The sequence below is a fragment of the Neoarius graeffei genome, chromosome 8 (assembly GCF_027579695.1).
Source record: "Neoarius graeffei isolate fNeoGra1 chromosome 8, fNeoGra1.pri, whole genome shotgun sequence".
NCBI classification, from domain to species: Eukaryota; Metazoa; Chordata; class Actinopteri; order Siluriformes; family Ariidae; genus Neoarius; species Neoarius graeffei.
Window position 1 is genome coordinate 93575219 of NC_083576.1, and position 12798 is coordinate 93588016.

Genomic DNA, 12798 nt, shown 5'->3' on the forward strand with positions numbered 1-12798 from the left:
TTGTTCTTGTACAGGGTGATGATGTTTGCATCCCTCATGTCTTGTGGGATGTAGCCTTTCTCCCAACAGAAGCATCGGTCACTACGTTTTGGGTAGCTTACAACTCTAGGTAGTGTTCCACCCAGCGTTCTAGCTGCTTGCTCTGGTCAGTGATGATGTCGCCTATCTTGGACTTGAGTGGAGCGGTCTTGGTGGCTGTGGGGCCTGTGGCTGCTTTGATGCCGTCATACATGCCCCTGGCATTTCCACTGTCTGCAGCTGACTGGATCCTACTGCACAGGTTCAGCCAATAGTCATTGGCGCACCAGTGGGCAGTCTGCTGGGCTTTGTTCCATGCAGCTCGAAGGACGTCGTGTGTTCTAGAGCAGGGGTTCTGTTTGTAGGCCAACAGTGCGTTCCTCTTGGCTTCTGTAACTGGCTGCAACTCCATCCAGTGAGTTTCATACCAGTCTGTGTTCCTGCACTCTTTCTTTCTGAAAACTGTGACTGCTGAGGAGTAGATGGCGTCACAGAGTTGTGACCACTTGGTGTCAATATCATTGTCGCTGGTGGTAAAGGTCTCCAATTTCTCTTTGAAGGTGTATTCAAATGCCTTAGATCTTGCAGGATCGTTTGCACAGCAGGTATTAATGTATGGGAGACCTTTGGTTTTGGCATGATGGATCTTCTTGGGCACCAGTCTCACTCTGCTGCCAACAAGGGAGTGGTCTGTGTCACAGTCAGCACTATGGTAACTGCGAGTGTGGAGGATGCTGCTCAGATCCGCATGCCTGGTGGTGACAAGGTCAAGCTGTTGCCAGTGGCGGGACCAGGGATGTCTCCAGGAGACTTTGTGGAGCTCCTTACACTTGAAGTAAGTGTTGGTGACACACAGACCACAGTGACAGCACAGTTCTAGCAGTCTCTGTCCATTCTCATTCATCCTGCCTATGCCATGATGACCTAAGCAGGATGGCCAGGCTTCAAAGTCAGCCCCCGCTCCAGCATTGTAGTCTCCCAAAAGGTACAATCCTTCAGTGCTGGGATCCTGGATATTGCCTCATCGGGTGCCTTGTAGAACTGATCTTTCAACTCTGGGGTAGAGCAGAGCATTGGAGCATAGACACTGAGGAGGTTAACAGCACTTGATGATGTTGACACACAGAGAGCGAGGATTCTCTCTGTTCCACCTGTTGGTGTTTCGATAGCTGCAGAAAGGGAATTCTTCACAGCAAAGCCGACACCATACCGCCTGGGATCGTCCTGTGACAGACCCTGCCAAAAGAAGGTATAGTCAGACTCTCTGATGGAGCCACTGTCAGCCAGACTGGTCTCCTGTAGGCAAGCAATATCAATGTTCAGTCTTGCCAGCTCCTTGTTGATGACTGCAGTCTTGCGAGACTCGTTGATCTGTTGGAGATCGTTGGTGAGTCCAGTGCACATGGTCCGGACATTCCAGCTTGCTAGCAGAAGAGCTGGAGTCTTCGCATTTTTGATACTTCTATGTTTGCCTGGTGCAGGATTTCCAGCTTGCTTGTCAAGATCGATGACCTCTAAGCCCCACGCACCCAGAGGAGCAGGCAAGCTGTGACAGGACAGCACCTTACTGGCTGGGGGTTGCCCAGCTTGAGGCAGGCAGTAGCTGTCCAATGAGACGCGATGATCTCTCCCACCATTGGAAGTGACCCCAGGCGCTCCTTTCCTACGCCAGTCGGATGGGACTTTTAACCGGTAATTGCCACTTCCCATGTTGTGCCGATGTCTAGCGACAATGCTGGAGTGTCCTCTCCAGGGTGCTACAGGCCTGGGCCAGATATATGGAGACCTTGGGCTGCCAAGGTGTCAAGATCCCCCTCTCGGCATTGCTGGTAGGATCCAAAGGAAAGGTTAGACCGATACAATTTGGTACCAGCGCAGCTGCAGGAGTTGCCGGTACTTGACGCTCTGCGCCATCCAACCGCCTTAGGGGCTCCACTCCGGATTTGTCCTCAGGGTTGGCTCCTGAAGCCTTTCCTGTGAACAGGTATGCTGCAAGGCAGCGGAGGTTTGGAATCAGGGTTTTCCTTCCCCTAGATGAACTGACTTCCCAGGCAGTGGGCAGCGCAGTGGTTAGCATGGTTGCCTCACAGCAAGAAGGTTCTGGGTTCGAACCCAGGGGCTGGCGAGGACCTTTCTGTGTGGAGTTTGCATGTTCTCCCTGTGTCTCCGTGGGTTTCCTCTGGGTGCTCCGGTCTCCCCCACAATCCAAAGACATGCAGTTAGGTTGGCGTGGGGTGGCCTTGGGCTGAGGTGCCCTTGAGCAAGGTACTAAACCCCTGGGTGCTTTGGGCTGCCCACTGCTCTGGGTGTGTGTGTTCACTACTTCAGATGGGTTAAATGCAGAGGATGAATTTCACTGTGCTTGAAGTGTGCATGTGACGAATAATAAAAAAGGTTTTTTTTTTAATGAGCTCCATCAACCTGAAGCAACTGGTTTTGAGGCACCAGTGACCCGCCTTCTCCCCTTTTCCTGTCAGTAGAAACAGTTCTGCTGGACTTAGAAACTAGTAAGCCACACAAGCAGGCCAGGAGCTGGACTTAGTTGTCAGAGGCTATTTGAGACGCACGGCATATTGGAGCACTTTATAGATAGTGGGAGCTTATCCCCGCTATCACCCCCGGCTATGATAACCTTGGAACCAAAAGTTAGAGTATACATTAACAAATGGGGCTAAAAATTATATAGTCGTGGCTCAGGTAGATAAGGCACCATACCATAAATCTGGGGACCTGGGTTCGATTCTGACCTGAGGTCATTTCCTGATCTGTCTCTACACTGTCCTATCCAATAAAGGTGAAAAAAGCCCAAAAAATATCTTTAAAAAATTATATAGTCAACAAAATAAAGATAAAAGTGCAATAAGTAAATGTTTAACACCAAATTACATTCACTTTTTGTTCCTTTATTTTTATTTTATTTTGGATATACTGCTAAATAATATGTTTTTATTCTTGTAGACGTGAATCAGAAGTAGGCTGCTTCAACATCTGCGTCAAAGAAATTCTTTAATTTTTTTTTGGCCGTTTAGTCGCCATTTTTTGCTTCCGCTCTGTGAACTCTGCCCTTTTATGGAGATGTGTGGGCGTGACCAAACCCAAATCAGCTGTGACGTGTATGTGCTCATTAATTTACGGGTGCTTGCTATTTATCAACACACACACACACACACACACACAGAGAAAGGAAGAAAATCAGTGTTTATAGAACTTTAGTAAATCTGGGATGAATGTTTTAGTTTGGTTTGTCTTACGCAAATATTTACACACGGCTTTACTCAGAGATTGAGGAATGAGGCTCATTGTGAGGATAATTTACTAAACACACTTAATAAACCGTCACAGAGGATCAGAGTCGTCTCTGATGAACCTGCTGTGTGTCTTTTCTCCTCATTTCATTTCTCTTTTTCTTCTCTACACATCTGGACCTCAGTTTCCATTTTATTTCTGAACTGGCCTCGGCAACCAATCAGCGTCCGAGTTTAACTCACGCGCAGGACGTGTATTCACCAACCCCCCTCCCCTCCCCTCCCCTCCCCTCCCAGCTCCGCCCCGCCCCGCCCCGCCCCCCACCCCCTCAGCTAGCTGGAGGCTAACCCAGCGTCGCTGCTCTCAGACGGCGCTCAGCGGGACTGAGGGGAGAATCGGCCGCTCAGTGATGGCGAGCGCTGCGCTTTTCCTCACCGTTTAGCGGCCGGACATGGATCCACGACGCGGGAAGCGGCGCGGGCTTTTAGGAATGAAATAAATACGTGTGTGAATGTGTGAAACATTAGTTAGCGTTAGCGGCTAGCGGTTTTGGCGCTCGGGCTGGCTAACTTTGAGCTGTGCCGTGATTGAGCGTTAGCTTGGCTAACAGGCTAGCAGGCTAACGGCTAAGCTGCCTGTGGAGTAGTTTCGGGCTCCGTGCGTTAGCTTAGCCAGCTAGCTTCAACTCCACAGCGCGGAGATATTTATTTACTCATAAGTCTTACTAAAAAAACAAACAAACGGTGGATTAAAACCAGTACATCTGTAAGTATGTCTCTTTTTCGAAATAATAATGACACTATTTTGTAAAATGTTCTTATTATTAATTGTTTAGCAGCTAGCATGGATGCACTGTTAGTGTTATTGAGTCAGTAGGAAGAGTCAGGAAAACTTAATGAACATGTTAAAGTGAGTTTATTTTTATTAGATGTTAATAATATTCCTCACAATGCTTTATAACCTGTACAGGATGGATATTTGAGCTTTATCTAGTTTACAAAGTGAGTTGTTTTTGTTGTTGTTCAACTAAAGTCAACTAAGTTTAAACTAAACACGTAAATGTGTTCAGATGTGTTAGTTCTCTCTCTGTAATAAACATATCTTATGTGGTCTTTATGTAAAGCACAGTTTCAGTATCCACAGCCTGTTGTGTAAATGACAGAACTATAGAAATAAACTGAGTTAAACGCATATATAGTTTATTAGTTTGTTTAGATCCAGTCCTGTGTAATGTCTGATAAACAAACAAGACTTGATGTTTTCAGATATAATATGACTTGTACGTAATATTAACTTTAATCCTGGAGTTGTAAATATATAAATCTGAAAATGTGTGATGAGCTGAGAGAGAGGAGCCGTGTTAGTGTGTTATAAAGCCTGTATGACGTCTCTGTGAAGCCACAAGGTTTGATTTCTTCTTATTCCTGCCGACATTAGAGGTGAGATTTTTGTCTCCAGCTGCAGACTGAGAGAGCGGCCTGATGGAGAGAGGGAGGGAGGGAGGGGCGCTTTATGAAAATATTCCAGGAATTTTTCATTCTCCGAACCCATCTGAGTGTTTAACATCTCTCTCACACACACACGCTGCTCGGCTCACGCAGAGATGCTCGGCGTGTGTCTGTTTTCGTATTATTTTCTAAAAACACACTCTCTGTTTCTCTGTGATTGTTAGTTCAAGCTCAGATGTGATGCTGTATCCCTGTCACTCTGTGTGTGTCGTTACATCACAACCCGCTCTCACTTTCTGTTCACGAGACAGCGATGTTCGCCGATATCACTAAACTAAACGGGTCCATTTGATCCAGTTCGGAACCATGCATGATCAGCTGTGTTCAGAATCTGGAGAAGGTGAAGATTGATCATTTACACATCATTACACACCAAAATAAAACTTTTTTTGGTGATAACCTGTTTGATTGTTGCATCTGTTTGTGCATTGCATAAACATTTGGTCTGTATTTATTTACTATAGTGATGTTACTTGTCTTGTTTGGTGTTTCAGAGTGTTTACAGTCTGAAATTTTAACTGTACGAATCTAAAAAGATTACAGTATCGTATTAATCATGTGTTTTTACAAACCAGTGCTGAAAAGTAAATAATTCAGTTTAATTTTGGACAAAATCTTTGAACAGGTTTTTTTTTTGCATGCAGATGTGTGTTTTTGCCAAAACCAAAAGGAAATGTGCTTCTTTTTTAGAGATTTTTCACAAAATGTCATACCCTGTCTGTCAGTGTTCGTCCCGCTGTGAGGGAAATAAACTCTAGCGAGTGTTGTTGGGGTTAGTTGTTCCCAGCAGTGCTGTTGGGTTCTGTGTGTTTGATCACCATCGTGGAGGGTAATGTTAGGTGATGAGTGTTAGTCTGGCTAACGCGACTTCAAAGCTCTACGAGCTATTGGTCTGGCCAAGATATTAAGCCCAACCGTTTCCCAGAGCCCGTGGTTGACCTGCCTCCCTGAAATGCCTCAGTTTGCTACTGGTCGAAGCCAGAAAAGGCTGTGACGAAGCTTAAACCAATCACATCACTCTTTCCTCTGACGTATGCGACGCGACGGGGCTAACTGGTAGATTAAACTCTTACCGAAGCCGGTCGGGAGCAAGGCGAAAACGTCCTTCCTTTCAATAAATACCTCCAGGGCTGCTCTTTGCTCCGTTTTCAATGAGAACTTCCCGTTGAATGCTTTCAATACAGCATCTATGCGTAATAGATGCGGAAGCGTGAATGAAGCGCTTCCGGCATTGATTCTGTAAACAATCTATGGCTTCCGGTCGCAGTTCTACTACGTCAGTGCCTTGAACACGCCTCTACCCAGGGCCGTTGGAGATGCTCAAAGTTGATTGGTTCCCGATTTTTCGGGAGCTTGGAAGAGCTGGAGATAGCTTGCCTGGCCAGACTAAGCTCGCAACAGGCCCTCGTGTTGCGTCACGCTTAGGATGGGCGGGCCCAGGCTAGATGAGTGTGACATAAGCAAAGTTTGTCATGTCTGTAAAATAGTTTATAGCCTGTATCATATATTCCAAGCATGTTGAGTTACTTATGGCTTTCATCTCCTTCTAATCATGTCACAAACTGAAGTCTGCCTCGTTCATCTCTCACTTGTACAAGGTGATAAATGCTCTGAGTAAAAGGAGAAAAGTAGTCGTTTGTTATCTCCTCATTCACAAAGTGTCTTACAAGTTTGATCTGAAGTTGTTGAAACTGTCCCACACCATGCGGTTGGGCTGAGTAACACGGTTTCATCACCCCTTTTTTAGCTGCTCCACTTTCTGTACAAAAGGGATGAGAACCGCTGGAGTAAAGAACTTGGTTCAGTACTAAATAAATTAAGCTTGAATGATGATCAGGTTTAAATGCATTCTATGGTATTTTGTGAAAGTCCATGGTGAAGTAACTGTGTGATGATACACCGTGACTAACCGTGACTCCATGACCATTCCCGCAGGTTCAGTCGTCATCATCCTCCTCACTGATGAAGAATGAGTGTGTGTGTGGTGCTGGGGACTGAATCAGGAACCCTGATGGCTGGATCTGGGTAAGAGATCATCCTGATTTTACTAGTTACACACACACACAATGTTTCCTATATTCCTATTACACAACCCTGTCAGAACTAATCACACTGCTCACATTTACATAATATTTACATAACGTTTACATATTCATGCAGGATATACATACAGTATGTGCATCATGGATAATACATGCACATATTAAATAATAAGTATGATCTTTTAGGATGATGTGATGAACCCCAGGTGGATAAGATGAACTTTTATAAATGAGCACTTGTTAAAATTCTTTAGAGACTCGTTAATATTCATACACACGCTTAGTGCTATCTGTTAAATATTTCAATAATCTAGATGATAAAAGAATTTCAGAGCCTGAGACTCTCAGCAGAAATATTAAAATCATCCAGCTATTACTGTATGGTTAAAAATTGTCATTATCCTTTAAATGTAATTTTTTAGTGTGCATGGAGACCGATACATGCTGAAATCTTTCATTTATTCCCCTGCTGTGTGTACGCTGATCATTCTTCTTTTTGTTGTGGTTTTAAACCGTGAGCACGGTCTCGTGTGTCGTGTGTTATTGCTTATTCAATGTCTCCAGAACGTCTGCACATAATTAGAACATAAATACAGTAATATAAAATATATACAGTTTTCAGTATAGAAATAGGTTTCACTATCACACAGTAGTTCATAAAGGTGCATCATGATGTCCTTTATCATGATGTTGAGATTGTTTCATCATATCGGCCATCTATAGAGTTCGTTATGAAAATAAGATGACCAGACTGCTGCACGCACACACCACTTTACTGAAAAGATTTTAATCATCATCATCATCATGCACAGGGCTTGACATTAACAGTTGTCTGACTGTCTGGGACAACTAAATGTTTGACCTGGACAAGTCAAATCCGCATCTGCCTGTCTGACAGTACGAGTTGAATTATTCCCAGTGCTTGAAGTTCCAGGAGTCTCTCCCATATTCATAGCAGCTCCTTAGTGTGCACAAATTAGATACAATATCGTGGAATCGAGCGAGAGCGCATTCATCCTGATTGCTCTGTCTTGCTAAGTAGACCAATCAGTGTTCTGTGTGGGCGGGCTTTACATCCCTCTCCTGAACTGAGAGTCCATCAGTTCAGTGTCTCCAGGAGTGTCATGGCAGAGCGCCCCAAAAAAACAAAATACAAAACCTGCTTCACCTCAGACTATATGAAAGCGTCCCCTTGCCGAATGGGGTAAAATAATGACGATGTTGCGTGCTGTACTGTGTGTAACAGTGACTTTACTGTTGCCCATGGCGGGGTAAACGACTGTAAAAGACATGTTGAGGTGAGTTTAACAGGGTCGAGTGTTCATGTGCAGATTATTTACACTCGCTGGCTCACTGCTAAGGCGACATGATCCAGGATAAACTCCTTGAAGCCCTGCTTAAAGTCACAGTTGAATATAAAATTATTTAAATAATAGTAATAAGCAATTTACATAAATGGTATAAGTACATATTTTGTCACTTTTTCTACCTATAGGCCGAACTCATTTGGTTTACAGATGAGGGAAAATTACTCAAGAGTATTACCTGTAACCGCCCCAGACAATACGGTAATGATACCTTGTGCTTTTATATCTTTTAGGGATTGTTGAAAATCACCAAAATACTTTGTTAGTAATTATTCCAGAGTTAGATCAATAAAGTTCCAACAAAGCCAGTTCAATCCCGTCAGTGATCCGGCGTGTTATTGTTTACGAAATTCCGGGGAAGCCGAGTACAGCGGGTGTGTGTGTAAAATAACCACAGGGTTATATCTAATTATAGATTATTAGACTTCATCGAAATCAGAGAAATGGCGATCAAATACCTCAGTAAAATATCTGTGGTGAATCTTCATTTCATTCTGACTTTTTATTGTATTTTTCTTTTGGTTCACATTAACACATTATTATAAAATATTTCGGGGGAATACTTAAATATTTACGACAGCGCCGAACTCGCTTATGATTTATTTTCACTCACAGTGTGATTCCGTCCCCCTCATCACATCCAACTCGTTTTCTTTAAATTAATTTATACTTCAGGTTTGACTGATTAATCAGGATTTAACTTGATTTCCTCCAGAAGCTTTGAATGTGGGTGAGTCTAACTCTCTTAAAACGGCAGATCAGGTCATGGGTTAGAACACGCACCATAACGGGCACTGGATAGTTTCTGTTTATTGTTACAGTTAGAGTTTTATTGAACAATTATAAATCATTAAAGCAGAATGATGATCATAACTACACCTGCTTTTAGATAAACTTTGTTAATCAGTTTTCTCTCACTGAGCTGGTAAATCCACAGGAATAAAGGGTTGTGCTCGGGACGAGGGAGAAACCTGACTGCTTGCTCCGACTGGACCAGTGGATTAAAGGGTTAATGTCGAGTCCTGTATACAGCACCACTTACAGACATTTTCACAGCACAGTTCCAGGAAAAGACATGAAATATAAAAACCTATACAGTACTGTTACAGGTTATTTTTGGAACACGTGCTGTGGTAAATGACATCATCATCCGCTGAGTGTAGAGTGACTGTATAGAGCTGCTGTTACTGAAAGGATAACGTACATCATCTTATTGCTGTATTACTGACTATTAGCAGGCAGCATGTTAATGTGGGGTGTGTATGTGTGTTAGGTATCAAATGGTTGTGTGAAGAACCATGGGAAGCTGCTGGAGCTGTCCAGATAAAGAATCCATACCTGACAATCACCAGAGCAAGTTCAAGGTGTGTGTGTTATCTCGGTATATTGTATAAATGTATACAGATAATGCTTGTGTGTGTGTGTTTATCTTGGTATATTGTATAAATGTGTACAGATAATGCTGGTGTACGTGTTATCTCTGTGTATTGTATAAATATAGATGGATAATGCTGAGGTGTGTGTGAAATAGCTCAGTGTATTGTATAAATGTATATAGATAATGATGGGGTGTGTGCGCGTGTGCCCATGCAGGTGGTGAACGTTGATGATGACGGTAATGAGCTCGGGGCTGGGATCATGGAGCTGACTGAGGACGAGCTCGTTCTCCGCACACACAAGTGTGATGCAGTCAGGTGGCCTTACCTATGCCTCCGTCGCTATGGTTACGACTCTAACCTCTTCTCCTTCGAGAGTGGTCGCCGCTGCCAAACTGGGCAAGGTAATACCCACACACACACACACAAGCTAGAAATGAACTCTTTTTATTGTTCAGTTGACCAGGCCTAAGCTCCACCCCTTTTTCCTACAATCCGCCATGGCTCCAGGCAACTCTGCCTCCATTGATCACGTAGCAACAGTAACCAAGGGAGATCAGATCATGACAGTTTGAAGTGTTGAAGATTCTTGTGGTAAACTTAAAAATAGCAGCTGCTTAAATACTGCCCAAGTAGGCTGCCTAGCAACTCACCTGCGGCCCTTACTTCTGAATGAAACACAGGCAGGTCGTGCTCTCAAGAGCGTCCTAAAACCAAATGTATAAATGTCCACTGTCAGAAGTTAACCCCTTCAGCCTCTGGTTCAGGACTGCACCGATTTTTACACACTGTTTGCAGCATGGCTATTAATGTCAGAATGTGACCTTTGACCCCAATGCTTTCAAAAGGATGAGTCTGATTGGTGAGTAATGGAGACTCGCCGTGTGCCTCGCCACGCTGCTCCATCACGCTGACGTCTGTGTGTATGTGCTTTCATTCTCTGTCAGGTTGTGTGTTTATAGTTTGCGTGTATGCGATGTTGTAGCAGTGGGTTAACACTAACAGCAGGCTGTATGTGTGTGTGTGTGTGCTCGCGCGCGTGCTGTCCTACAGGAATCTTTGCGTTTAAGTGTGCTCGAGCGGAGGAGATCTTCAACATGCTGCAGGACATCATGCACAACAACAGCATCAGCGTGGTGGAGGAGCCTGTGTTTGAACCTGCGCTCACACATACACACGTCGAGCCGGATGCTCCGCAAACGCCCCGTACTCCCACCGGTAACACACACACTCACGCTATAGTGTCCTCATGTGTCTATAAACATCTATGACTAGATATTCTGTTGACATTTTGACCTAAATGAGTATATTTTGAAGCCAAAATGTGTGATTTTTTTTTTTTTGGGGTCATTAGATAGTGTGTTCTTAAGAATGAGATGGAAATTTGTTGAAAATGATCTCTTTAAAGTCGTAAGCCCTGATACACTCCTCTTGTTGAACTCAGGGCTGGTACTGATTGTGTGTGATGGTATTTTTGTCCTGCAGGTGGCGCACTTCCTGTTTTACCCAATGGGAGCCTGCGGTACCCGTCACTAGGTGACGCCTCCTCCCACCCCTCTAGTAGGCACCCCTCAGTGGGCAGCACCCGTCTGCCATCTGTGGGAGAAGAATCCACACACCCGCTGCTGATGCCCGATGATGGCATACGGGTCAGAACTCATCCCACTTTTCTATTATCACTATTGCAACATGACTCACTGAAGCTTGGGTGGAGCTATGAGTTTTCATATAATGGTGTGTGTGTGTGTGTGTGTGTGTGTGTATGCGTGCGCAGGGCCACACGTATGTGAACACTACAGGCCTCCTGGAGGATCAGCAAGTAGGGGCAGGACATGGAGAGCCCCCTGCCCCCCACAGCCCAGCCCCAGAGGGGGAGGAGCCTGTACAAGCCCCAGACCCTGGTCCTCGGGTACAGCTGGAGCGTGAGGGTGTGAGGTTCGTGTTGGGGCCGACGCCCGTGCAGAGGCAGCTCATGGCCAGGGAGAGGCAACAAGATGCAGGTGCGTCATCTGGCTCCACCCTCAACTCGGCTAATGGGGGCGTGGCCGCTACAGAGGTGACTCCAGAGCACTCGAACGGTCCCGTGTTTGGCCCATCACGCCGCAGGCCCCGCCCCCCTCCTCTCAGCCCAGATGCTAACGTGAACAACTCGGCCCAGCGCAGGACAGCGCTGCTGGACTATGAGAACCTTCCCTCGCTCCCTCCACTGAGGGAGGACCCTAAAGCAGGTGACGAGGAGGAGGATCAGGACCAGGCTGCCAGGACAAAAACGCAGCCGCCCAACGGTTACCACAGCGCCGACTCTACCCACCTCTACATCAACACAGAGAACGTAGCAGCAGCGATGTGGCCAGAGTCAGCGCCTCTGAGCGCAGGGTGGGTGGAGTCTGGGCCACTCAGTGCTGGGAGGGTGGAGTCAGGGCGTTTCAGCGTGTTTAACTTCGACCTGCGGCGTCCGTGTGAGCCGCACACGCTCAACTACATTGAAGTTGAAATGGACCCAGGCTCGGACTGCAGTACGCCCAGGACGCCACACACACCCGCCTCACCGCGCCCTCCCACGCCTACCACAGCCCCATCTACGGCCACGCCCACACGCAAGACCGAACTGTATGCAGTGATTGACGTGGAACGCACAACAGCCATGTCGAATCTGCAAAGAGCGCAACCGCGTTATGATGGTACGTCCAGGAAAACCAGACACAACAGCGTAGACCTGCCCATGTAACCCCACCCACTCCATCTGACTGACCCCTCCCACTTTGTTTTCCTCTAAAACTTTATAAGAAACCTTTAAAAGGCACTCAGCAGTTTTGTAACGCTGTAGAACAGAGCGATGGTTTGTTTTTGCCGGTTGTGCACTCGCCATCCTGCATCTCAGCGTGACCTTTGACCTTCACCACACGGCTGGACTGCAGTCTGTGTTCATTCCATACGGATCAGTATTACTGATGGAGCATTCCTGTTTCTGTTCTTTTGTTGTACTTTTGTATTGAAATGACACTACAGGTTGTTTATAATTTCAGTATCCAGGGACTGTACGGTACATGATAGCTGCCATCTTGCTGACTACATTTAGATTTCACTACAGCACAATAAAAGACTTTATTTTGTTTGATTCATATCTGAGTGCGTGACTCCGTCTTTAACTTCAGCGGCACACCAAAACAAAAAGCTTCTTAAAATAGGAAAAGAATGTTAAACTTTATTCTGAATTATTTCTAAAGCACCTTCAACCTTT

At 45.4% G+C, this 12798-nt stretch overlaps 1 protein-coding gene across 2 annotated transcripts; it reads left to right on the top strand.

Moving 5' to 3' along the window:
- The first annotated feature begins 3595 nt into the window (after positions 1 to 3595).
- frs2b (fibroblast growth factor receptor substrate 2b) lies at positions 3596 to 12679 on the top strand. Of its 2 annotated transcripts, XM_060928524.1 has the most exons (8): positions 3596 to 4029; positions 4937 to 5112; positions 6708 to 6797; positions 9455 to 9545; positions 9775 to 9961; positions 10611 to 10775; positions 11043 to 11206; positions 11332 to 12679. In XM_060928524.1, the coding sequence occupies exons 4-8, from the start codon at positions 9480 to 9482 to the stop codon at positions 12283 to 12285; spliced, it is 1536 nt and encodes a 511-aa protein (XP_060784507.1). In that variant the 5' UTR covers positions 3596 to 4029; positions 4937 to 5112; positions 6708 to 6797; positions 9455 to 9479; the 3' UTR covers positions 12286 to 12679. The 2 variants fall into 2 exon arrangements, with proteins under 2 accessions (XP_060784507.1, XP_060784506.1); XM_060928523.1 differs by lacking the exon at positions 4937 to 5112.
- The last annotated feature ends 119 nt before the right edge of the window (positions 12680 to 12798 follow it).